Raw genomic sequence first — 26,601 nt, 5'->3', positions numbered from 1 at the left:
GATAAATATCTTTAGGTTGAATTGTGAGCCTTTTCAAGTTTTTCGTACACTTTAGGAGTTACATGCAAGAGTCTCGCACGATAAGACACTGGAGTAACGTCATTTATCTTTATTTAGTCCATTTGAAATCTGGAATTGGTTTAACTCAAATCATTAGCTATTTCAAGTCTTTTTCCAAAACTTCACTTGTTTCTTATTGTGGAAACCAAATTAAAAGCTACAATCTTATGGCTTGGAATTCAGAGGTAAAGAATCCAATTTTGGGTTTGGCTACTTCATCCATTTAACTCTATTACCTAAGTGATTTTTTAAATGAGTTTTAAAACTCATTGGTGATAGATATTATAAATGCTGGCATTTGACAAACTTGGAGTATTAATTGGATTGCAAAAAATGAAAGTATATCATTGAAGTTTCATCTCTAAACCACAGCATACACACACCCAGTAGAATTATACTTGAGAAATGCAAAGACATTTCTTTAAAAGTGCACAGGTATAAAATCTCGTCATTTCAAACTGAACTACCTTGTTATCCCAATATACCCAACAGAGACATTTGGTTGAATTCTAATTAAAACAATTAACCAACAGGCATATTTTTTTTAATAGTTTGCTTTCACATGGAGAAGGTGCAAGATATCCAATAGGTTAAATAGCTTCCATGGGACTGGGTTGTATAATCTGTAGAGCCTGAAGAAAGTGAATAAGGCTAGTTGACCGGAAACCCATTTTCTCCGTAGTAAAACAGCGAAGAAATGTTTTAAGGTGTGGAATAAGAATGTAGAATGAGCCCTTGTAAAAAAAAAAAATACCAAAGTGTGGCTCTTGTGTCAGAATCCTGAATTTGGCATTCCAGTCATAAGTATATTACTGAGACAATAATAAGAGTGTTTTCACTAATTTCCACTCATTTTTCTGATCCCCGTTGATAAGCGGACAAAGAAAATGATTCTATATTTGGCTGAGAACTTTCTTAGGTTTAGTTTTCACAGAAGGGCCGAAGTGCTGGAAGTATTTTGACCAATCTCGTCTCTTTTTCATTTGCTTCTGGAAAGCAGCCATGCTTAGGATCATTATTAGGGTAGCCAAACAGCAGCATCCCAGGAATGTCAGGGGCTTTTCCAGAACGCGGAGAAAGCAGAAGGGGCAGGAGGCCGATTCCGTTGGCTGTCCGCATTTGTTTGTAGGATCGATGGGGAAGCCGTTGTTGCAGATCAGCCGGTTGTAGAACTGGACGGATGCTTTGGCTTGGAATTCGGAAGTGAAGAACCCAATTTTGAGTTTGGCTACGTCCGTTAGCTTGAATCCAAAGTAGCCCTTGAGGTTGACTTTGTCGATGTGGTAAGCTGAAAAGGACAAACAACCTCACGTTAATTATTTGTGTGAACTGAAAAGCCATTCTATAGTATTTTGGGGAAAAAATATGGGTGTAAACTGGTTTAAGCTCATTTCCCCCCCTCCCCTCCAAAGGAACACCCTCCCTAGAATTTCTGCAGTTCTTTTAAAAAAGTATTTTGTTTGTATTACTAATAATACAATTAACATTTTTTTTTCTTAAAAGCTTTCAAGAATGAGATTATATCTTGTTCTTATGTGATCTTGTCACACTACATAGATTACTTTGGGACAGAAGCATTTATTTCTCAGACGATTACTGCTTTATTTGTAGTCTCTAAAAGTAATTCTTACCGTCTCCCACTTCATCATTTCCTTCCTCAAATAATAGTTGTCTACAGGTAGTCCTCGACTTACAACGGTTTGTTCAATGACCATTCAAAGTTACGGGGGCTCCGAAAAAAGTGACTTATGACCATTGCAGCATCCCCAGAGTCACATCATCAAAATTCAAAGCCTTGGCCACTAACTTGTTTATGACAGTTGCAGTGTCCTGGGGAGTCATGTGACTCCCGTTTTGTGACCTGATAAGCAAAGTCAATGGGGAAGCCTGGTCCATTTAACAACCGTTACTAATTTAACAACGGCAGCAATTCGTCGAACAACTGGGGCAAGGAAGGTGGTAAAATGGGGCTTATGAAATGTCTTACTTAGCCACAGATATTTTGGGTTCATTTGGGGTTGTAAGTTGAGCACTACCTGTATACCCTATATAATATTTTTGGCATCTGTTCAGCTGTAATCCTCACAAACACAAAAGGGTTGTTAAGCTTTGACAAAACAAGACTGACAGTAATTTGCTTATATAACAGTCCTTAATACAATCTTACTCTCTGTTCTGCTATCTCTTGTCCTTTTAATAACATTTGTTATCCCTCACAGTTGAATTTCACGAACTTCTCATAAATCAATCCTTCCTTCAAGTTGCTATGACTTTCGCAATAATTTTTTGTGAGAAATTAAACTGAAAAGGCACTTATCCCACTCCCATAGCCAGAGCGGAGTGAGGATACATAGCTAAGTTACATAAAAAACACTCAGATCTTGGGGGATTCTTCTGCTAATCAGATAATTATACCTTTCTTCAACCACTTGCACCAGATTCTTCTGTTTGCATTGTTAGTGAGAAACAATATTACCACCCTATCATTTTTATTTATTTTTATCTCGTCTTTATTCAAGCACACCAATTATTTCTTCTTTCTCCTGTTTTCTCCACAAACAGCAACCCTGTGAGATAAGTTTGGGCTGAAATGTCTTTCATTATTGGTCTTGATTTCTGATAGCTTATTTCAAAATCCAGGTAGGAAAAAAAAAAGATAGGATTGCTAAAAAGGTATTTGTCAGTATCGTATTTATTGCTCTGGCTATTGTTTGGTAGACTTTGTTGTATCTACCTAGATTATAATTTTGGATGAAATTGGTTGTTTTTTTTTAAAGAAAGTTATCAACCATATGACAAAAAATAATTTGACTATCACTTGGAAAGCATACAGTGTATCACAGAATTGAGTGCACCCCCTCACATTTTGTAAATATTTAAGGTCTTTTCATGAGACAACACTGAAGAAACGTCACTTGGCTACAGTGTAAAGTAGTGAGGATACAGCTTGTATAACAGTGTAAAGGTACTGTCCTCTCAAAATAACCCAACACACAGCCATTAATGTCTAAACTGCTGGCGAGATATACTTAAATATTTACAAAATATGAGGGGCTGTACTCCTGTGATGTGGTTGCGGATGTCAGCTTTGTGGCTGAAAGGGAAAAAATAGCTTTGGGCAGGATTGTGTAAATTCTACAGAAATGAACTACCTGTCGTAAAGGGGGGGCGGAGAGGTGTGATATTTGGCCTTGATTTGCTGAATGTAATGGGAACAATCATTTTCGATATAGCGCTTCCCACAATAATCCCCTGGCTCAGCCAGCACAACACAACATCCTTAATAGCAATAGCAATAGCAGTTAGACTTATATACCGCTTCATAGGGCTTTCAGCCCTCTCTAAGCGGTTTACAGAGTCAGCATATTGCCCCCAACGACAATCCGGGTCCTCATTTCACCCACCTCGGAAGGATGGAAGGCTGAGTCAACCCTGAGCCAGTGAGATTTGAACCGCTAAACTGCAGATAACAGTCAGCTGAAGTGGCTGCAGTACAGCACTCTAACCACTGCGCCACCTCGGCTCATAACACATCCAGAGAGCAGTAGGGATGGGAAACTTCCTTTAGGACCTGAGGTGTCAAGGGCAGCAGAACACACTACTGTTGTGCGATGCACACATGTGCGAACGAACCCTTTGCTCCCATTTTAGAGCTTGCGGGAGGGAAGCCAAAAATCGGGAGGCTGGGTATTTTTTCTAACCCATTAAAACTCTGTCATTGACGTGGTACCCATGATCTGCCTTGCGTGTGCACATCCTCTCCATCATCCAGATGTTTTCCTTACAAAAGGCTATGCTTTTTATTTTTTTATTTTTTAAAAAAAGCATTGGTCTGATCACGTTGCTAGCTGACCTTTGGAGTCCCCACTGTGATCTTTCTATGCTAGAAATGGCCACCCGGTAGTCTCACCTGCCACAGGAAAACCTAACAACATTGTTCCAGTCAATAAAAAAAACCTCGCGTTTCATCCCTTCTGTGCAAAGGAAAAACCATCCAGCCGACCCTCTTTAAAATTTGCTAAACAAACGCACAGGAGGCTTCTGAATTATTGGGAATAACGTCTATCAACTTCTAAAGGTAAAGGTTCCCATCACACATATGTGCTGGTTGTTCCCGACTCTAGGGGGCATTGCTCATCTTTGTTTCTAAGCTGAAAAGTCAGCGCTGTCCGAAGACGTCTCCGTGGTCATGTGACTGGCATGACTAAATGCCGAAGGTGCACGGAACATGTTACCTTCCCACCAAAACTTGGTTCCTATTTTTCTACTTGCATTTTTATGTGCTTTTGAACTGCTGGGTTGGCAGAAGCTGGGGCAGGTAACGGGAGCTCACTCTGTTATAAGGCGCTTGGGATTCGAACCGCCCAACTGCCTACCTTTCTGATCAACAAGCTCAACATCTTAGCCACCAAGTCCCATATCCCCTTCTACTCACCTTTAAAAGCTTCCTGCACATATTTTTCGATGTAGTATTTACGGAGCTCATCATTGTCTTTAGCCTGATCCTCGATCCCACTCGCGGTGACATAAATATCCATATCGCTGTAATGACGGTTGATCCAGTTCAGGGCTTTGCGTAACCCCCAAGGCACCACCGCGGAGCGAACGGGGGATATTACGTAGGTTTTATCTTGAATGAATTTAATGTCCTGATCCCAGTCATACCGGCTCCCGTTCTTCGACTCGTGGATCACAAATCGAGTGGTGAAATGATTCACGGCGATGAAATCGGCAGCCCCTTTGACGAGCTGCTTCTCCTCCTCTGTAAAAAATGGCAAAAACGAACTGGAAAGGCCTTTGCGCTTTTTGTAACCGAGGTATTTTCTCATGGCCACTGGGTAGTCGCCCGTCTTCAGCAGAGGATCTAAAAACCAGGCTATTTCAAACTGGAGGAACCGATTGGCCGGTTCCAAATGGTTAGCGAGGTAAGGGTTAGCAGGCTCTGCCCAATCACAGTGCAGGGACAGAGACACCTGACCCCACTGGAAAGACCGATAATGTTTCTCGTAGACCTGCCAAGCCGAGGCATGAGCGATCAGCAAATTGTGAGCTGCTCGGTAAGTGTCGTTGCTGCTGCTGTTGTAAATGTCACCGAAACGATTCGGCTCGTTGATGGTGATCCAGAATTTAACTAGGTCTCCAAATTCCTGGAAGCACACTTCGGCGTACGTTCTAAACGCCCGGACGGTGGATTGATTCAACCATCCGCCGTGTTGAAGTAAAGGACCTGGCAGGCTTAAGGACTGATGGGTCGGATAGTGCAAGGTGACCACGGGCTTCACGTTGAGTTTGAGCATCTCGCTAATCAGACATCGGTAATACCGCAGGTTGTGGCTGTTAAGGGATGACATGTCGCCACTGGGGAGGAGCAGTGACCAATTGAAGGCGAACCTGTAATGAGTGACCTTCATTTTTGATAGCAGTTGAAGGTGTGTTTTAATGCTGATGAAGTCCGTACACTGACCTGCCCGGTTTTTCAATTTCACGCCCTTCACCTGGTGGAATTTTCCGTCTCCAGAAACGTTCCAGAGATACAGGTTAGGGTCAGAGAACTGAGGAGAAGAAGCAACGGGTTCAGCCTGCGAACGAGAATGAAGATTGAGAAGGAATATTGATTTACATGGGTGGTTTCCCTCCTTCCCAATACATCTAGGAGTCGTTATGTTAGATTTAGGACACTGGCAAGATCACTTACAGCCTGATCTGAGGAGCATCCTAGTCTGTTCCTCTAATAGTTTTGTGGTCCACCAGTGTCCAGCGGAGCTGGAAGCAGATTTGGACAGTGAGGAGGTTGGGGGGGAACATGGGCCAGTCCTGGAGTCTGGGGAAAGCTCTGATGAGGGCTCTGCATTGGAGGCAGAGATGGGGCTGAGGCCGTCTGGCGGTGATCAGCTGCCTTCAGAGTCAGACATCAGTGGGGCAGATGAACAGCTGGAGCGTGTTTCCAGTGTGCGCATGCACAGAGTTGCCAGGTGAAGGGAACAGCTAAAGAACAGGGGTCGACTTGGGAGTAAGGCCATGGGGGGGGACGGGACGATGAATGGCCCCTCCCAGAGGAAATAAAAGAGGAGTGAAAGGGGAGTGGAGTTTGCAGGAGACAATTAGTTTGCTTAATTGGTTCATGACTCTCCGAGACTCTTTGCCAAGTTTCGCAGATATCGTCCTGGCAGCTCTCCAAGCCAGATAAGGTCTGTGACTGTAAATCCTCCCTTGAAAGACTTTGCTGGATGTGAATGAGCAGAATTCAAGTAAATTAATGAAAGGGGTTTTTGTCGGGACATGGAGTTTGCTGCATGCTCTTGGGAAGCCTTGGTCAGAACAGTCTGGGTGGCTTCTAAAAGCATGGTCAACGTGAAGCATTTCTGAAGCAACCTCTGAAGCCATTGCTCCATCTGCTGATTCAACCCTTGTGGGAAGTCATGGACGGAGGTGAAGAGATCAGTACATCTAGACAAGGCCATATAAAAAAAGAGGAGCTGCGATGTCCATCTGCGAATGACATCCAGTTTTTCCTCCTCTCCCCATCCATCATCTTTAAGAGATCTAATTTCAATAAACTTAGAGCTTGGGAAGGATTCCATGGATGAGAATCCTCAACAGGAAAACAACTCAAGAAGCTTGGGAAATTTTGAAAAGTGAGATTATAAAAGCCCAGTCTAGCACAATGCCGGTGAAGCTTGGGGGGTTGTTCTGAATTAATGTTTGGACACAACAACATACCGAAGCATGAAGGTCAAGAAATCAAGATATCTAGGCAACGTCAAAAAGATGAATGCTATTCAACCTGTTCTGAAAGAGAGGGCTTGATCTTAAAAGAGAGATGGGAAACCGTGTGTTGCTTCACCAGACTTACGTATTCTCAGCTTGCAAAGCTTGAGAGGAGTAGCAGGTTTTCTCAGTCGAAGCTGCTTCCATCTCTTGAACATATTTATGTCATAAGAATAATCTATAAAGTAAGGATGTTCTCTATAGTGGCATTCCTGTGTAGAGACCTTTCCTCTAGTGCTCTGTTTACCGCCCCAACCTAATACTGGTTTTATGGTTTGGGCATTTGAGAAATGTGTCAAATTATAAACTTCTGATTTATGTTCTACTCCTAATAGTACTTTTTGTTTTGAGCAAAGACCTTAAAAACCTATGGTTTGGAACATCTTCGTTAATAAACGATTTGGATTTTTTTTAAAAAAAAAAACTTCAAATTTATAAAGGATCATCATTGACGGATAAGAGGCATTCTGATTTTAATATTTGCAACATTTTGGGGAGACACTAAATTAATTTTATCCTCCCAAACTTCATAACAGTGAGGACAGTTAAGCAATGGAACAGAAATTGCTTTCAGAAGTTGTGGGTTCTCCATCACTGGAGGTCCTTAAGAAGTCATCCTCTGCGTGCCCCGTTTTTTCACAAAAAATGGGGCACACAGAGGTCTGAAATGGTATAGGCCAGGGTCTCCTCCTTGAGCAGGGGGTTGGTCTAGAAGACCTCCACGGTCCCTTCCAGCTCCATTCTGATTCAAAGAGTTGGGATGCTTGCTTTAGTCTGCTTACCTTGATAACGGATTCTGTGATGCCCCAGGAGAAATCCCAAGGAAACTGGCCTTGCAAAGTCTGGTTTGATTCTTCAGCAGGGAAGCCATTCTCCTGAATGATTCGCTTATAATAAAATGCAGATGACTTGGGGATCCGCTCCTTCTCTTCACTCTCGAAATCTACGTAAAACAAACCTCGCCGGGTGTTGAGGGCCTCTTGCCATTCAAATCCATCCAAGAGTGACCAAAGCGTGTAACCAAAGACATCGACCCGATCATATTTAATAGCTGCGTAAGGCAAATAAATAAAAAACAATTAACAATTGTCCAGTTAACGAACTCAGGATCTATGCCTTACATTCATCACAAATGTAAACCAGTAAGGAGGAGGGTTGGAAAGGATTTCTCTTAGCAGCTGCCTGGCTTGTTTATCGAGGTCCAATCTAAGGAATTATTTTTATTTTGGGTGGATAACTGTTTCTTTAAGACTAATCGGATGGAGCCAGCAACAGGGCAGGTGGGATCACATCAGTCTGATTCGTCTTATATCTTATCACTTTCTCCCCCTACTTTTGAAAAGCAACGAAGGCATGGATTACCGTATTTTCCAGAATATAAGATGCACCGGAGTATAAGACGCACCAAGATTTTGAAGAGGTAAACAAAGGGGGGGGGGAAGTGTTTGTCCTACTTGGCCCCCAGGATCACTCTGCAGGCCTCCCAAACCCACTGCGGGTCCCGTTTTTCACAAAAATGGGGCACACAGAGGGTTTGGGGGGCCTGTAGAGTGCTCCCGGGGGCTGGGGAGGGCAAAAATGGAACTCCTGGGGCAGCATTACTGCCGGTCCGGTGCATGAACAAAATGATTCTTGACAAATGTATCTTATCTTTTTATGTACACTGAGAACATACACACCAAAGAAAAAATTCCTTGTGTGGCCAATCACATTTGGCCAATAATTCTATTCTATTCCACTCTGTTCTGTTCTTTTTTCAGTGCGGTTGTAACTTTGAGCAGTCACTAAATGATTCCTTTTTGGTTTCCCTCATTTAAGCGACCCTCTTCCAACACGACTAGCCACTTTCAAATCCCAACCCCTCCCCAATCTCCATACGCACCTTGCAAAACCATATTAATAAAGGTCTTCATGATGTAAATAACCGTAGTATCTTCTGTTTTCACATCTTTGTCGGTGAACCACCCGTTTTCGGCGATCAAGATCTTGGGGTTGTCATATTCCACTTTAATCCAGTTCAGAGCGGCCCTCAAGTCGGGGGAGAAATTCTGTCCCATTTGGGGCAGCTTGCTTGAAGGTTTAAAATTATTTGGCCCAAAAGAAAAGGCGAAGAAATCAGCCGTCCCTTTAAAATGCTTTTTTTCGGTTGGAGTGGCCTTTGGGAGGAGGGAGGCAAGCTCCGTCTTCAGCTCTTCCGGGTAATCGCCATCTCCGTGTATTGGCTTTGCAAACCAGCCCAGGACTTTCTGCATGGACAGCTGACACTTTCCAATATCTGATTGGTTGTTGATTTTATTGGGTTCAATCCAGTGAGATCCCAACGTGATTGATAAAAACCCTTTCTGCTGGGGTCGAAAATGTTGGTCATAATTATGCCAGACTTTTGCATGAGCCTAAGGAAGAAGAAATACATTAGGAGTTTAATTATAGGTGTTAGTTGCAGGGATTTTTTTTTTTTTTAAGAGCTATGAACCCGAACCTAGAATCCTGCATCCAGTTTTGGTCACCACACTGTAAAAAAGATGTGGAGACTCTAGAAAGAGTGCAGAGAAGAGCAACCAGGATGATGAGGGGACTGGAGGCTAAAACATACGATGAACCATTGCAGGAAGTGGGCATGGCTAGTCTAGGGAAGAGAAGGACCAGGGGAGTCATGGTAGCATCTTCCAATATTTGAGGGGCTGCCACAGAGAGGAGGAAGGGGGTCAAGGCTATTTTCCAAAGCACCTGAAGGCCAGACAAGGAACAATGGATGGAAACTGAACAAGGAGAGTTTCAACCTAGAAATAAGGAGAATTTTTCTGACAGTGAGAACAATCAAGCGATGGAACAGAAGTTGTGGGAACTTCATCACTTGAGACTTTCAAGAAGAGACTAGACTGCCATTTGTCAGAAATAGTGCAGGGTCTCCTGCTTGGGCAAGGGGTTGGACTAGATGACCTACAAGGTCCCTTCCAACTGTTCATCTGTTAAATCTGAATATCTTAGATGCAAATGGTAAAATCCCGGTATTTATTAATTATTGTTAATGATACAGCTGAGCTAACTTAAAGACAAATAGGTTTATTGTGATATGAGCAGGTATTCAGTTTATCAAGTTAATTACCTGAAAGCTTCAAGCATAATAAATCTGTTAGCTCATTCGTGTGGAATTTTAGATTTTATTGATCAGCAAATTCCATGTGAGAGGTACATGAGTCCATGAAATAAGCTAAGTGTTCTTAGGAAAAATCAGAAATTGGGAACAACTGTAGTAAATCAAGAATATACGGGCATTACACACAGGATATCAATTGATAGGTCTCTGGAGGATTTGTGATAAAGACTTCTGATTTCTAAATGTAAACTAAAGTCTCCTTCAACTCAAGGTTGATCCTCAATGATTTCATGCGCTCGTCCGTGTTTGAGGGAGATGGGCAGCTTAGAAATGCGGAATATAAATAAATACTTTTCTTGGCAACAATACAGAAATTGTTTGCCACTATATTCTTTGGGGATGTTTAATTCAACTGCAATTTAGTCTAGGTAAAGGTAAATGTTCCCCTCGCACATGTGTGCTAGTCGTTCCTGACTCTAGGGGGCGGTGCTCATCTCCGTTTCAAAGCCGAAGAGCCAGCGCTGCCTGAAGATGTCTCTATGGTCATGTGGCCAGCATGACTAAATGGTGAAAGCGCACAGAACGCTCTTACAAGGTGGTTCCTATTTTTCTACTTGCATTTTTTACGTGCTTTTGAACTGCTAGATTGGCAGAAGCTGGGACAAGTCATGGGAGCTCACTCCGTTATGCGGCACTAGGGATTCGAACCACCAATCTGCCGACCTTTCGATTGACAAGCTCAGCGTCTTAGCCACTGAGCCACCGCAGCCCATTACAATTTAGCCAACCTCACTATTAATTCAGTGTGACCTTAACTTGTTGAGATCAACCAAACTGGCTATATGCAACACCCCCAAAATTGGGTTATAAAACCACTATAACCGTATGAAACAGTTAACAATTTCAAAATTACTCACACCTCCTCTGCATTCTGGTTAACCAGCATGTTACAGGCTTCATTTTGCAAAAGAAAGCATCTACAATCAAGAGAGGGATGTCTCTGGAGGTTGCTAACACCGTCACCATGTATCAACAGATGGTATTTGAGATCATAACCTTAATCCTGCCAAATGGCAGTGCCGGTTCTGCAAAATTGGAACTAAAAGACAGAATTTCTCCCCCGAAGCATATCCATGCCGGGAGAAGCTGCCATGCTTCATAATGATCTTGACCCTCCTTATAAATTGTTCAATGAGTACAGGCCTATGGAAATCATTGGTATATAGCAATTACATCAGGCCATTCATTCATTGAGTTTATTTTCCACCCATCTTGTTTTACGATCACAGAAAGACTAAGATTGTCCATCACAGAGAGACTGCTTCGGAACAATAAACCTATAATTATGCATAATGTGAACATAATACACATTTGTTGGCTGTGAAGAGGGTAGAAAAATTCAAAGGGGACATAGCAATAGCACTTAGACTTATATACCGCTTCATAATGCTTTTACAGCCCTCTCTAAGCAGTTTAAAAGGTCAGCCTCTTGCCCCCAACAATCTGGGTCCACATTTTACCGACCTTGTATGGATGGAAGGCTGAGTCAACCTTGAGCCTGGTGAGATTCGAACAGCTGAACTGCAGTTAGCCATCAGCTGAAGTAGCCTGCAGTGCTGCATTCTAACCACTGCGCCACCTCGACATCTTATCTAATCAAATGGGAAGGCTTACTGTGCCCTCCATCGATTTAGTACATAATACATGATTTAATTGTGAATTGGTCACAAGGAAAATGTCAATCCAACCTTTCCGTATTAGGGCTGCCCGACCTCTTGGGGCTAGTGGCTGTTTTTTACTTTTAAGAACTTCACTGTTCTCACAAAGTGGCATTTGATACAGTTGGAGTGCACTAGATCGGTGTTTTTCAAACTTGGCAACGTTAAGATGTTGGACTTCAGCTCCCAGGATGCCTGCTGGCAGGGGAATTCTGGGAGTTGAAGTCTACGCAAATTTGCCAAGTTTGAAAAAGCCCTGCAACTACTAATGGATGAATGCAAAATCCTCAAACTTGGTTTATAACTGTCTGATTTGGTTCAGTGCAACCCAACAAGACAGAGACAGACTTCAGAGGATCATTAGAACTGCAGAAAAAAAACAATTACTGCCAACTAGACTTCCATTGACGACCTGGATGCTGCACGGGTCAAAAAGAGGGCTGTGAAAATATCTACAGACCCCTCACATCCTGGACATAAATTATTTCAACTCCTACCCTCAAAACACCACTAAAAGGCACTGCACACCCGCTTAACTAGACACACGGACAGTTTTTTCCCAAATGCCATCACTGCTAAACAAATAATTCCCTCACCACGGTCAAATTATTCACTAAGGCTGCATTACTATTACTATTAATCTTCTCACTGTTCCTCCCATCTCCTCCCACTTATGACTGCAGGACTGTAACTTTGTTGCTTGTATCCTTATGATTTATATCAGTGTTTTTCAACCTTTTTTGTGCAAAGGCACACTTTTTTCATGAAAAAAATCACGAGGCACACCACCATTAGAAAATGTTAAAAAAATTTAACTCTGTGCCTATATTGACTATATATAAAGTAATTCTCTTGAATAGGAATCAAATAAACAAAAAGAAATTATTTTATAATTGTTCATATTTCTGTTTACCTATTCAGTGCGAAACCTGGGCCTGTTTTTCTGAACACAAAGCTGATATTCTGGCAGGAATTGAAGAAAGACACACACGTAGCTCTTCATCAACAGCTCTCAGTCTCTCTCTGTCTTTAGTTTTTATAGCAGTCAGGCTTGAAAAGCTCATCTCACACAGATATGTAGTGGAAAATGGGAGCAATGTCAAAATAGCTTTGTTTGCCAGAACGGGGAACTCCTTGGCAGTATCCAACCAAAAACTGTCCAAAGGTAGATCAGCAAATCTTAGCTTGAAACCACGATTTTGTCTCAGTTCAGTTAGTTCCTCCTGCTCCTGTAAAGTCATGTCCTTTCCACCAATTGATGCTGAGCTAAAAGGGTCCCTAACCCAGTCAAGGCATTCAGTGGAGACAAGAGAAATAAAATGACAACTTCTCCTCGAGAGTTTTTAAATGTTTAACTATTATCTCACACAGTGCAGCAGTGTGAACACCTTGCCATTGCTTGCTGAGTGTGAACATTTCAAGATTGCCACTTTCCACGTGTTGATGCCAGAGTTGCACCTTTGAACGGAATCCATTTATTTTATCTGTACTTGTAAGCAGGTTTTCCCATCTCCTCACACAAAGCTGCAAATATGCGACTTCGCACGGGTCGTGACTTTACAAAGTTTACCATGCGCACAACATCATCCAACACAGGAACTAGGTCTGCTGGTAAAGTCTTGGCTACGAGGGCCTCACGGTGTAAAAAACAATGTGTAACAATCACATCTGGATTTCTTTCCTTCACTCTGCTTACAAAGCCTTTGGTGTGCCCGACCATGGCTGCAGCTCCATCGGTGCAGACACTTGTGCAGTTTTCCCACTTAAGTCCTCCTTGTTCAAGGTATTCTGATGTGACCCGAAAAATTTCTTCTCCTGTTGTTTTTTCTGGCAATGTCTTGCAAAAAAAGAAGTTTTCTCTAATTGCATCACCATCCACGAAACGCACATTGGCCAAAAGTTGAGCATGTCCACTGATATCAGTAGACTCGTCAAGTTGCAATGCAAATTTCTCACTGATACGGATCTTTTCCAAAACCACACTTTCAATGTCTGCAGACATGTCATTAATACGTCTGGAAATTGTGTTGTCTGAGAGTGGGACTTTGGCTATTTCCTTAGCTGCTTCAGGTCCTAGCATCTCCTCTACAATAGCTTTGCAGGCGGGAAGTATTAATGTCTCTGCCACAGTGTGCGACTTTTTTGACTTGGCTATAAGTTCAGCAACTTGATAGCTAGCTTTAAGAGCTCTTTCATTTACCTTTGTGGTTTTTCTCATGAAAGTTGCCTGTTTCTCCATGTTTTCATGCAGGCGAACAAAATAGTCCGCATTCTTATTTTGAAGCGAAGGGTGTTTCGGTTGGAGATGGCGTTTAAGTTTACTTGGGACCATAGCACTGTTAGATAGCTTTTCACCACACACCACGCACAGTGGAGTTGGTTTCTTTGCATCTCCAGTGAAAGTAAATCCAAATGAAATATAGCTTTCGCTATATTGCCTTGTGCCAGAGAATTTGCTTGAGCTAACCATCTTTGCTTTCTTTTGATCCCCACTCATACTTGGGCTCTCATCTGGCTGCAAATTTTGTTCAGAGTCCAGTTCTTTCCTTTTCAAAAACTTGTCCATCACTGCAGTATCTGCTCCTGTCTCACTGTCACTCAGTACTTACTGCACTTGTCTCCTCTTTAAACAGGGGGTCCCTCCTTCACGGTCCCTCAGATCGTTGGAGGGCCGGACTATAGTTAAAAAAAAAACTATGAACAAATTCCTATGCACACTGCATATATCTTATCTTGCATATATCTTATTTTCCCCCACATTAGGTTGGCAGTATAGTTACCCCCACATTAGGTTGTAGTTCCCCAACATTAGGTTGTAATTCCCCCACATTAGGTGCAGTATAGTCCCCCCACATTAGGTGCAGTATAGTTCCCCCACAGACATACAGCCTTCAGCCATACAGTGTATTACTGAAGGCTGTATTACTGTAAGAGCCAAGGTGGCGCAGTGGTTAAATGCAGCACTGCAGGCTACTGCTAGATCAGCAGTTCAGCGGTTCAAATCTCACCGGCTCAGGGTTGACTCAGCCTTCCATCCTTCCGAGGTGGGTAAAATGAGGACCCGGATTGTTGGGGGCAATATGCTGACTCTCTGTAAACTGCTTAGAGAGGGCTGAAAGCCCTATGAAGCGGTATATAAGTCTACTGCTATTGCTATTGCATGCCTGTGTACTGCCCCACTTCGGTGCTCGGAACACCGAAGGAGACGCACCGCTGGTAACACTTACCAAGTTGACAGCGCGCGTTCTCCTCACTGCTCCGGTCCTCTGCGATTGTTGCTATGGGCGCACGCATGGGACGTCAGTGACGTCCCTGCGTGCGCTACCTCCCGGCGGTCCCCGCGTTTTTAAAGTAAACGCGGGGCCGCAGGGACTTAATAGAGGCATCCCTGTGTCCCGAAAGCAACTTTCGGGACACAGAGATGTCCCGAGGCAAAAACACCCGGCGGGTGTTTTTCCCACGGCACACCTTACACTATGTCACGGCACACTAGTGTGCCGCGGCACAGTGGTTGAAAAACACTGATTTATATTGATATTGATTGTCTCCTGATTGCTTATTTGTACCCTCTGACTATCATTAAGGGTTGTGCCTTATGATTCTTGACAAATGTATCTTGTCTTTTTATGTACACTGAGCCTATGCACCAAAGACAACTTCCTTGTGTCCAATCACACTTGGACAATAAAGAATTCTATTATTCTATCTATTATTCTATTATATTTCCCAGGACTCTTCCTTTCTCTTCAACTTCTCTTTTTAAAGGAGAAAGGAATATTTCCCAACAAAGTCCTGGGTTGCATTTTTTTCCCCCACTTGAAAGTTGTTCTCGGTTTTGCCAGGTTTCCCCATCCATTAATTTTTAATTAAAAGGAAATTAAAACAAATTAAAAATCAAACGTAACGAGGAACACGGCCACTTCATTTTCAGCACCTCAAGAATCCCATGATTATGAAAGTGGAAGATTACTGCAGAAACAGTGGCACAATAAAAAATGAAAAGTACTTCCGAACGGGCTGAAGGTTGGTTATAAATTTCCCGGTAAATTCGTTTGATTTATGGAAAGCAATTTGATGTCTTTTCCCCTCTGGGTCAGAGTCTTCAAACCTGGCAACTTTTAAGAGCTGTGAACTTCAACTCCCAGAATTCCTCAGCTGTAAGTGCTATGAACTTCAACTCCCAGAATTCCTCAGCTGTAAGTGCTATGAACTTCAACTCCCAGAATTCCTCAGCTGTAAGTGCTATGAACTTCAACTCCCAGAATTCCTCAGCCGTAAGAGCTGTCAACTTCAACTCCCAGATTTCCTCAGCCATAAGAACTGTCAACTTCAACTCCCAGAATTCCTCAGCCATAAGAGCTGTCAACTTCAACTCCCAGAATTCCTCAGCCATAAGAGCTGTCAACTTCAACTCCCAGAATTCCTCAGCCATAAGAGCTGTCAACTTCAACTCCCAGAATTCCTCAGCCGTAAGAGCTGTCAACTTCAACTCCCAGAATTCCTCAGCCATAAGAGCTGTCAACTTCAACTCCCAGAATTCCTCAGCCGTAAGAGCTGTCAACTTCAACTCCCAGAATTCCTCAGCCGTAAGAGCTGTCAACTTCAACTCCCAGAATTCCTCAGCCATAAGAGCTGTCAACTTCAACTCCCAGAATTCCTCAGCCATAAGAGCTGTCAACTTCAACTCCCAGATTTCCTCAGCCATAAGAGCTGTCAACTTCAACTCCCAGAATTCCTCAGCCGTAAGAGCTGTCAACTTCAACTCCCAGAATTCCTCAGCCGTAAGAGCTGTCAACTTCAACTCCCAGAATTCCTCAGCCGTCCATTGAAAGTTGCCATGTTTAAAGACCCCTGGCCTAGACAAACACATCAAAGTGATTATTTGTGTGTTTGTCATTTTGGCTTTGGATGAAGAAGGTGATTCCATGCATAGAAAACAAATATGACAGGTCCCCTCAACAACATCCGTGACTCAGCAAGGCAAGACTATGTAAACATTTGTTTTCAAAGTTTTATCAGCGTAATATATCTCCTCCAGAATGCTGCTCCGAGTGGCAGAACAGGAAGTGGAGCGAGGACAGCTGTCAGCCTTGAGAAAACATTTAAAAATGATCAAGGTGGAAAATATTACTATCAACCATTGTAGTTTCTAGTCTGATAAATCTAATTTTTCCCCAAGCTTTTATCTAAGGTCTGGATGTCCACATTAACTTTTGAGATGGAGAATAACCCTGCTTCTGCCACGGATGGATGAATCCCACCGCTCATTAAATGTAATAAGAGCTCTGTATCCGTGTTTTCTGAAAATAGCATGGAATACGTGTGCTTCTCTGAATGCTGGGGGCGTGGGGGAATTGACAAGAATAACAGAATAATTGGAAAGGATCTTGGAGGTCTTCTAGTCTGACCCCATGCTCAAGCAGGAGACCCTATACCATTATATTCATTTTGAGATACCCATGCATACAATTGTAGCCCCCAAACCTTTTTCGAATACTGCATGTAAGTGGAAGATGCCCTGAAACAGTTAATTGCTGTTGAGGGTTGATTTAAGGTCTTATCTTGCCTGTTGTGCAACAGAATCTGGGTTAGCTAATCAAGTCCTATATTTGAAACCAACTAAGCCAAGAATCTACCCAAGATAACACCTTACTCCGAGTTGCAACCATGGAGCCGAAGCAAATTTCAATGGTTATAAGGCAATGTTTATCTGCACGATATCGTAAGCCATTCAAAAGAAGCGCTCTTGAGAAAATGTCAATAGAATAGGAATAGAATAGAATAGCAGAGTTGGAAGGGACCTTGGAGGACTTCTAGTCCAACCCCCTTGCCTAGGCAGGAAACCCTACACCACTTCAGGCAAATGGTTATCCAACATCTTTAAAAATTCCAGTGTTGGAGCATTCACAACAAGTTGTTCCACTGATTAATTGTTCTCACTGTCAGGAAATTCCTCCTTAATTCCAGATTACTTCTCTCCTTGGTTAGTTTCTACCCATTGCTTCTTGTCCTGCCTTCGGGGTATTTTAAACTCCTTCTTTCAGCGGAGGGAGAGAATAATAGGTGGGACGATGAGAACGGAGTGGAGCCTCCTGAAGTTGGCTGAGAAACATCCAAAAACAGGAGCTTTTCACACGCTGTGTTTACCACCACACTTCAAAGGTCTTACTCGGCACCCAGTTGCTGTGCCCTGGGTTAATCTGATCACTTCTGGCACCGGAGGGCATCAGCGGAAGAACAATGGCAAGGATACCTTCTTGGGCCTGATGTAGAATCAAAGAATTCACAAAGGGGCAAAGTAGGTCTACTCATAAGACCCTTTTAGATTGTTTAGCTGGACACGGCTCCAGCCAGCAAGATAAATCTACTGGAGAAGAGGTGAGTTTTGCTTAATCCATCAATCAACTCCCAACTTTATTGCTTTGTGGGAAATGTTTAGCGAGCAAGAATCTCAGAAGTGGGTATTTGTCCTGCAATGTCTTCATAATCCTTGAGATTTCTGCGAAGAGTTCCTTCCCTATCTTGGGATAAGATAGAGGTAAATCATTCATTGGTCTGAAGACCTCTCTAGCAAGATGAAGTAATGCCTCAATGTTACTGCAAACACACCGCAAACACGGTGATTGTTTTCCTAATTCAGTTACCGGCAAAATCTAGTAGTCGAGAAAATGGGATGCTGACCAATGGACACAGGCGGCTCAGTGGCTAAGACGCTGAGCTTGTCGATATGAAAGGTCGGCGGTGTGGCAGTTCGAATCCTGAGCACCGCGTAATGGAATGAGCTCCCATTACTTGTCCCAGCTTCTGCCAACCTAGCAGTCCGAAAGCGTGTAAAAATGCCAGTAGAAAAATAGGGACCACTTTTGGTGGGAAGGTAGCAGTGTCCCCTATGTCTTCGGCATTGAGTCATGCCGGCCACATGACCACGGAGACGTCTTCGGACAGCAGCGCTGCCTCTTCGGCTTTGAAATGGAGATGAGCACCGCCCCCTAGAGTCCAGAACGACTAGCACAAATGTGCGAGGGAAACCTTTACCTTAACCAATGGACTCCATTCTATTTGCGTAAGTGACACCTCTCAATAGGTGACATCACACCAACTTTTGATTTGGTGTGATGGAGCAGAGGGAAGGGGAACGAAGGGAAGGGGAGGGCGGAAAGGGAGGGGGAAGGGGAGCGAAGGAGAGGGGAGGAAGGGGAGAGTGGAAGAGTGGTGGAGGGGAGGAGAGGAGTGGAGAGAAGGGAGCAGAGGGAAGGGGAGCAAAGGAGAGGGGAGAGGAAGGCAGGGCAGGGTGAAGTGGGGAGAAGGGAGCAGAGGGAAGGGAAGAGAGGATTTCCTATGCTTCCTGCTACTAGGAACCTCAATGGGGAAACTCAAGAAAATGGACGTGGTCCCCACTGCCTTCTTTTAGTGAGGAGCCGAGGTGGCGCAGTGGTTAGGGTGCAGTACTGCAGGCCACTTCAGCTGACTGCTATCTGCAGTTCAGCGGTTCTAATTTCACCGGCTCAAGGTTGACTCAGCCTTCCATCCTTCCGAGGTGGGTGAAATGAGGACCCAGACTGTGGGGGCGATATGCTGACTCTGTAAACCGCTTAGAGAGGGCTGAAAGCCCTATGAAGCGGTATATAAGTCTAACTGCTATTGCTATTGCTATTCTCCAACTATAAATCATTCTGCTTAGGTAAGGAAATATCTCTGAGACAACGGCCCAATGGGTCACACATTATCTAGTACCTTTTTAACAAATACCAGTGGGGGGGGGCTAAACTGACAACGCGTGCATACCCTCCTCCCTACGTGGAAAAAAAAATTCTTATTAAACTTGTCCACATATAATTCACAACCCGACAATCTGCAAGCAATTTCCACATTGCTGCTTTCTGTGGGGGGAGGGGGTGTTCCCTGCACTCCCCAAATCTTGTTTACGAAGGAAGGTCAATTCTGGAGGCCTCCCCATTCGAGGGCTCAGCAGGAGAAGCAGGCTCGAACCCGCTCCTTTCAAAACCAGCCGGAGGAAAGTCGGCGAGGTGCTCCCAAGTCAGACGCTCAGGGAAAGTCCAGGTGATGTTGGCAAAACAATTTTTTATCTCGATTTTTGATCACCGGTAGGGAGAATCTCAGCGACCAACCCCAAGTGGAATTCGAAAAGGGTAAAGTTCTTTTCTTGACTGCAATCTAGGAGTCATGAACCAAACACGGAGTGCTCTGCTTTCTCTTCGGATCGTATGAATAAATTAAAACATTTCTCAAAAACCACAGAAGTGGTTTTGCTGCTGCCTCCTTCAAGGATTTAACTTCCAAATGAATCAAGGGGGGGGGGTATGGTCTCCCATCCACGGACTGACCTTGTTTGAGCCTGCTTAGCTTCTTCAAGAACCATCTAGGGTAGAGGGGAATGATGGAGGGAAGAAGGGAAGTTGGAGGGGGGCGAAAGAAAGGGTGTATGGAGGGTCGAAGAGGTACATTGGGTTTCTGTTTTGGGGGGTATTGTCGACAAGAGGAATGGCTGTGTTTATTGTTTAATGTTATATGGCCCCGGTTATGCACAGTATATATGTGACTGTACGAAAATGAAATGGAAAAATAAAAACACATTTTAAAAAAAAAGAAAAAAAAGAACCATCTAGAATGGGTAGGGGCTGACCCATGCACAGAGAGAGAGAAGGGGGGGGGAGTGGGAGATAAGAGAGCGGGCCCACGCAACGCATGTTTTGATTCAACCGTTTTAAATTAAACAATTTAAACGCGAGTGTTTTAATTTCCGCTCGGCCGCTGAGCTGACTTCGTTTTCAGCATCAACAGCTGTTCCATTCTTTCTTTATATTCACGTTGAATGTATTTCTAGGGATCGTTCCTGGAATTTTCCATCACCTGGACAACAGGTAATTTCTTTTTTTTAATCCTTCACATCAGTACGAGAGGAAAAATGGGTCTCTAAACAAACAGGCTGGCTTTTTAAAAAAATCTTTGAGAGCACTTTTAATGATTTAAAGGCTAAAAGAGAACGAAGGAAGCGTGTTTATAGGCTTCGTTCAAGATTCTCCCCCTCCCCAGCCGACGTGATTGTCTCCAGCTCCATCCGCATTTTTGTTCCGCAGCCCAAACTACCAAACTTGGGTGCGGAAAAAATAAATAAATGCAGGTGACTTACGGCTACAACTGAGCCCAAAATTTCTGCCGCTAAGCGAGCTCGGCCCCATTTCACGACCCTCCTTGCTACCGTTGTTAAGTGAATCACTGGGGTTGATAAAAGATCGCAAGCCGGTTGTTAAGCGAATCGGGCTTCCCTGTTGGCTTCGCTTGTCGGAAGGTCAAAAAAACGGGGATCGCGTGACCCCTGGGATGCTGCAAGACGTCATAAATACGAGTCAGTTGCCAAGCGTCTGGATTTTGATGACGTGACTATGGGGAAGAGCTCCAATGGCCCTGTATCAGAAGTGGTCGTCAGTCACTTTGTTGTAACTTTCAAAGGTCACTAAGCAAACTGTTGTAAGCCGAGAACTGCCTGTACAACAGTTTCAGCTGTGATATTGGGGGTCCCTCCAGAAATGCACACAGTTGTCTTCTTCCACCAGGGGTCTAATTTTGATGAAATGTGCAAGGTTCTGCAGTCGTGACATAAGCCTAAGATTGAAAATCAGGCTTGTCATATGCCACTTATTTTCCATCCTGCTCTACGGAGAAGAGAGTTGGTCTCTGACAGAAAGCCCCTTGAAGGGACTAGAAACATTTGAAATGTGGATTGACAGGCGGCTGTTACGTACAAGCTGGGTTGACAAAATCAGAAATGGGGAGGGGATAAGCTGCCTGGGAAAGCCAAGGGAAATAGAATAGAATAGCATAGCAGAGTTGGAAGGGAACTTGGAGGTCTTCTAGTCCAGCCCCGTGCTTAGGCAGGAAACCCTACACCACTTCAGACAAATGGTTATCCAACTTAAAACCTTCCAGTGTTGGAGCATTCACAACTTCTGGAGGCAAGCTGTTCCACTGGCTAATTGTCAGTTGTCAAATCATCAAAACCATAAAAAAGCAAAAAGTTTGAATATTTCGGACAGGGGATGCGACGGCCGGAAAAATACGGCATCCTTCACTTAATCCTCCAGGGAGAGATTGAAGGCAAACGAGAGCCAGGTAGAAGAAGAACATCATGGCTTCAAAATCTAAGGGACCGGTTTGGACAAAACTCCGCAGCACTTTTTTCATACGGCTGTAAATGAAAATAGGATCATCACCATGATCACCAACGTCTGATGACGGATAGGGAAGGAGGAGGAAGAGAAGGAAGGAGAAGGAGAAGATGGGAGGAGGAGAAGGAGAAGAGGAAGAGAAGACGAGGAGAAAGAGGAGGAGAAGAGGAAGAAGAGGAATAAGGAGGAGGAGGAGGAAGAGGAGGTGGTGGTGGTGGAGGAGAAAGAGGAGGAGGAGGAGAAGAGGAAGAATAGCAATAGCAGTAGACTTATATACCGCTTCATAGGGCTTTCAGCCCTCTCTAAGCGGTTTACAGAGAGTCAGCATATTGCCCCCAACAACAATCCGGGTCCTCATTTTACCCACCTCGGAAGGATGGAAGGCTGAGTCAACCCTGAGCCGGTGAGATTTGAACCGCTGAACTGCTGATCTAGCAGTAGCCTGCAGTGCTGCATTTAACCACTGTGCCACCTTGGCTCTTCAGAGGAAGAGGAAGAAGGAGGAGGAAGAGGAGGAGGAGGAGGTGGTGGTGGTGGTGGAGGAGAAAGAGGAAGAGGAAGGAGGAGGAGGAGGAGGTGGTGGTGGAGGAGGAGGAGGAGGAAGAAGAAGAAGGTAGGTAAAAGATGAGCCTTGACCTTCACTCCCACAGATCTTCCTTTAGATCTAAAACCTACTACTTTTGAATGAGCTTCATGTAGGAGGTCTAACAGCATCGCATAACTTTGCAATATCTCCGTGAAGTATCTTCTTTCCCTTCTAAGGCACTAAGCTACCTAGGGAAGTGTAATTATAAGTGTCGGAAAGAGTTTAGATCGGATTGGAAGCAATATTACCTGAAGGAAAAGCTACTGTGACAGTAACTAAAATTGTCCTGATGGCTGCACCTCTTTTCATCAGCCATGTCCGTGTGATTGAGGCCAAACTTCCGCTCTAATAGGCAGCAGAGGAATCTCAAGAAATGCAGCTTTCTGGTTTTATAAACATTAATTCAGGTGCAGACTTTCAGGAACACGATTTAAGGGAGAGAATGAACCGTTCCTTCTTTCCGAGAGGAAAGAAATGCCTGAAGGAAGAACAAGCTTGATGTCATATTGACGTTCTTTAAATACTGACGTGTTTATCTTGAAACAAAAAAGTACCGTCTGCGTGAGATTCAGCAGAGCTGCTACAATCTGGAATGAGATGTTACCATCCCAGGATTAGGCATTTAGGATTCCTTCCTTTAGCTTGAATTCTAGAGCTATCAGCTATGTTGGAGGAGGGGGGGGGGGGTTCATCTCAATATTTCAAGAACTCGGGTTAAGGAAGGACAAACTGGTCTCCACAATGTAGAAAAGATGTGGAGACTCTGGAAAGAGTGCAGAGAAGAGCAACCAAGAGGATTAGGGGACTGGAGACTAAAACATACGAGGAACGGTTGCAGGAACTGGGTATGTCTAGTTTGATGAAAAGAAGGACATGATAGCAGTCTTCCAATATCTCAGGGGCTTCCCCAAAGAAGAGGGAGTCAAGCTATTCTCCAAGGCACTTGAATGTAGAACAAGAAGCAGTGGATGGAAACTAATCAAGGGAGAGAAGCAACTTAGAACTGAGGAGAAATCTCCTGACAGTTAGAACAATTAATGAGTGGAACAGAAATTGCCTCCAGAAGTTGTGAATGCCCCAACACTGGAGGTTTTTAAGATGTTGGATAAACATTTGTCTGAAGTGGTGTAGGGTTTCCTGCCTAGGCAGGGGGTTGGACTAGAAGACCTCCAAGGTCCCTTCCAACTCTATTTCTAAACTAAAAAGAAAACTTTTTAGTAGACCAACAAGATTTTTCAAGGGCTTAATTCCAACTAATGTATAGTGCTGTTAAAATTAATTCATGATTAACTCATGGCTTTATGATAAAATTGATGGCGCAATTAGACAAGCCAAGAGAGCAGATTTAGTTCCTCCAAGAAAATGTTGCAAGAAAGCAAGAAATACATTTCATGCGCAAAATCTGCATGGAAACATTATTTGTCCTCTTCCCACTGTCCTCTTTCATTCTTAACACCTTCCTTTTCTGCTCTGATTTGCGGCAACTCTTTCTTATGACCAGACCTCTCCCTGTCATACCTTGATCAGGTTATGTCCTACCACGTAGGCGGCAGCTACACGCCTCTTTCCGGGCGCATGAAGCCCCGTGCCGTACCCGTGCCAAGCGATGAGATAAGGGTTGTGCATTGTAATCCAGTACTTCACACGGTCTCCGAAGGCTTGGAAGCAAAAAGTGGCGTAATCGTTGAAAATGTCCACGAGGGAGTCGTTTTCCCAGCCTCCGTACTTTTCTTGCAATTCCCACGGCAGGTCCCAGTGGTAGAGAGTGACGATGGGCTCGATGTCCTTGTGGACGAGAGCATCGAGGAGACGGTTGTAGTAGCGGAGTCCTTTCTGGTTGACGGCCGCCACCATCCCGCTAGGAAACAGCCTTGGCCACGAAATGGAAAAGTGGTACGAAGAAACATTAAAAAAACTCAGAGCAGCTAAATCTTTTTCCAGGGAGGTGTAGCTGTCACCCCAGTCCTCTGTCCTGTAAGGGTGCCTGAGGCTGGAGTGGAGGAAGTGCTCCCATATCGAAGGACCTCTCCCGTCCTTCTGCTGGCTCCCCTCCACCTGAAAGGCACTGGTTCCCACTCCCCAGAGGAAACTGGGAGGGAAGGTGTCGTGCAGAAAAAGCTGGGTTTCGTTCACGGGACTTAAGTGGGGATCCTTTTCCCAGAAAGAAATCCCATCCCTGCGAAATCCGGAAAGGGACTGGATGAAAACGAAAACCCATAAAGCCACGGGACCCTTCAGGTGCCAGCCAGCCATCCTATACCTGCAGAGCGGATGCTAAAAGTCACATTTCTTTTTAAAGGCTGCCAAAAATTGATTCCTGGATTCCTGCTGCATACCTTGTCTCGTTCGCTCCTGGGTCCTTGCAGTGTCTTGTCTTATCAACGCTCCGGTAAAAAATACGCTTGTGATACCAGAAGTCCTGTTAATAATTAGCCTGGACTCCAGGACTTAGGATCGGTCGTCAGAGGCAAGGCAATCCTCTTGTTTGCTCTGCTTATTACGGCCGCTGGGGAACGCTGGTGGGGTATCTGATCCTGAACGCCTTTCCCGATTTATAGCTGTGAATCAGAGCTCCAGCTTGTCAGAGGACGCTAGCTGTTGATTTGATTATTTTTAAAGGGGATGGAAAGTAATTGTATTTGAGACACAATGGCCTCAAGTAAGCAATCAGATGCCACTTTTTAACTTACGCTCAGCCAGAGGAAAAAAGGGCAGAGCGAAAGCGGCAACGGATAACAACAATTTAAAAAAGCCACGTCTTCAGCTCTTGAGGCTCATCATGTACGAGAAACACTCGTACTTCAGCCAGCAGCTGTTCGTATCTCTGGATGTTGGAAATGTTCGTGACCTTGGCAACATCTACACAAAAGCAGATGAGTTTCGGTATCGTCAGGATGCTGTAAATTGGCTTGAATGTATGCATGTACCCCAAAACAAGTCGCTCCTCATTCCCCCCCCCCCCCGGTCATCAGATGAAGCAGAAAAATAGTTCTTTTAAATCTGACATCAGGCTAATCCTTGGGACATTTTCTCTCCTTTGTAAGTGATGTTATTGTTTTTGGGGATATACATTTACTATTTATTTGTGAAATATAGGATAGAGCCAGTTTGGTGTGGTGGCTAAGGTGCCGGCTTAAAAACCAGAAGAATGTGAGTTCTAATCCTTCCTTAAGCATGAAAGTCAGTTAGGTGACTTTGGGCTAGTCACTCATTCTTAACCTGACCCACCTCGCTGGGTTGTTGTTGTTGAGGGGGGGGGGAAATAGGAGAGAAAGGAGTATTATGTGAATTCATCACCTTGAGTTACTTATTAAGTAATACAAGTGGGATTAAAAATCTAATTTTTAGATAGATTAGATTAGATAGATAGATAGATAGATGATAGATAGATAGATAGATAGATGATAGATAGATAGATAGAAGATAGATAGATAGATAGATAGAGATAGATAGAGATAGATAGATAGATAGATAGAGATAGAGAGAGATAGATAGATAGATAGATAGATAGATAGATGATAGATAGATAGATAGATAGATAGATAGAGATAGATAGATAGATAGATGATAGATAGATAGATAGATAGATGATAGATAGATAGATAGAAGATAGATAGATAGATAGATAGAGATAGATAGAGATAGATAGATAGATAGATAGAGATAGAGAGAGATAGATAGATAGATAGATAGATAGATAGATGATAGATAGATAGATAGATAGATAGATAGATAGATAGATAGATAGAGATAGATAGATAGAAGATAGATAGATAGATAGATAGAGATAGATAGATAGATAGATAGATAGATAGATAGATGATAGATAGATAGATAAATAGATGATAGATAGATAGATAGATAGAGATAGATAGATAGATAGATAGATAGAAGATAGATAGATAGATAGATAGATAGATAGATAGATAGATAGATAGATAGATAGAGATAGATAGAGATAGATAGATAGATAGATAGATAGATAGATAGAGATAGAGATAGATAGATAGAGATAGAGATAGATAGATAGATAGATAGATAGATAGATAGAGAGAGAGAGAGAGAGAGAGAGAGAGAGAGAGAGAGAGAGAGAGAGAGAGATCTGCCTGACTTGTGAAGAATCTGGGCGAAGTATAACATTAAAAACAACGGAAAATTACAGGAAACAACTCCACAGAATTACAA

General features: G+C 43.5%; 1 protein-coding gene across 1 annotated transcript; it reads right to left on the bottom strand.

The window, feature by feature from the left end:
• Positions 1 to 39: 39 nt before the first annotated feature.
• Positions 40 to 24,794, bottom strand: KLB (klotho beta). The gene is made up of 5 exons (XM_032224151.1): positions 23,935 to 24,794; positions 8,711 to 9,221; positions 7,611 to 7,879; positions 4,496 to 5,639; positions 40 to 1,348 (listed from the first exon to the last, which is right to left on the bottom strand). The coding sequence occupies exons 1-5, from the start codon at positions 24,667 to 24,669 to the stop codon at positions 954 to 956; spliced, it is 3,054 nt and encodes a 1,017-aa protein (XP_032080042.1). The 5' UTR covers positions 24,670 to 24,794; the 3' UTR covers positions 40 to 953.
• Between the last annotated feature and the right edge of the window lie 1,807 nt (positions 24,795 to 26,601).

Source organism: Thamnophis elegans, chromosome 9 (assembly GCF_009769535.1).
Source record: "Thamnophis elegans isolate rThaEle1 chromosome 9, rThaEle1.pri, whole genome shotgun sequence".
NCBI lineage: Eukaryota > Metazoa > Chordata > Lepidosauria > Squamata > Colubridae > Thamnophis > Thamnophis elegans.
This window is presented reverse-complemented; position numbering and strand designations above follow the sequence as displayed.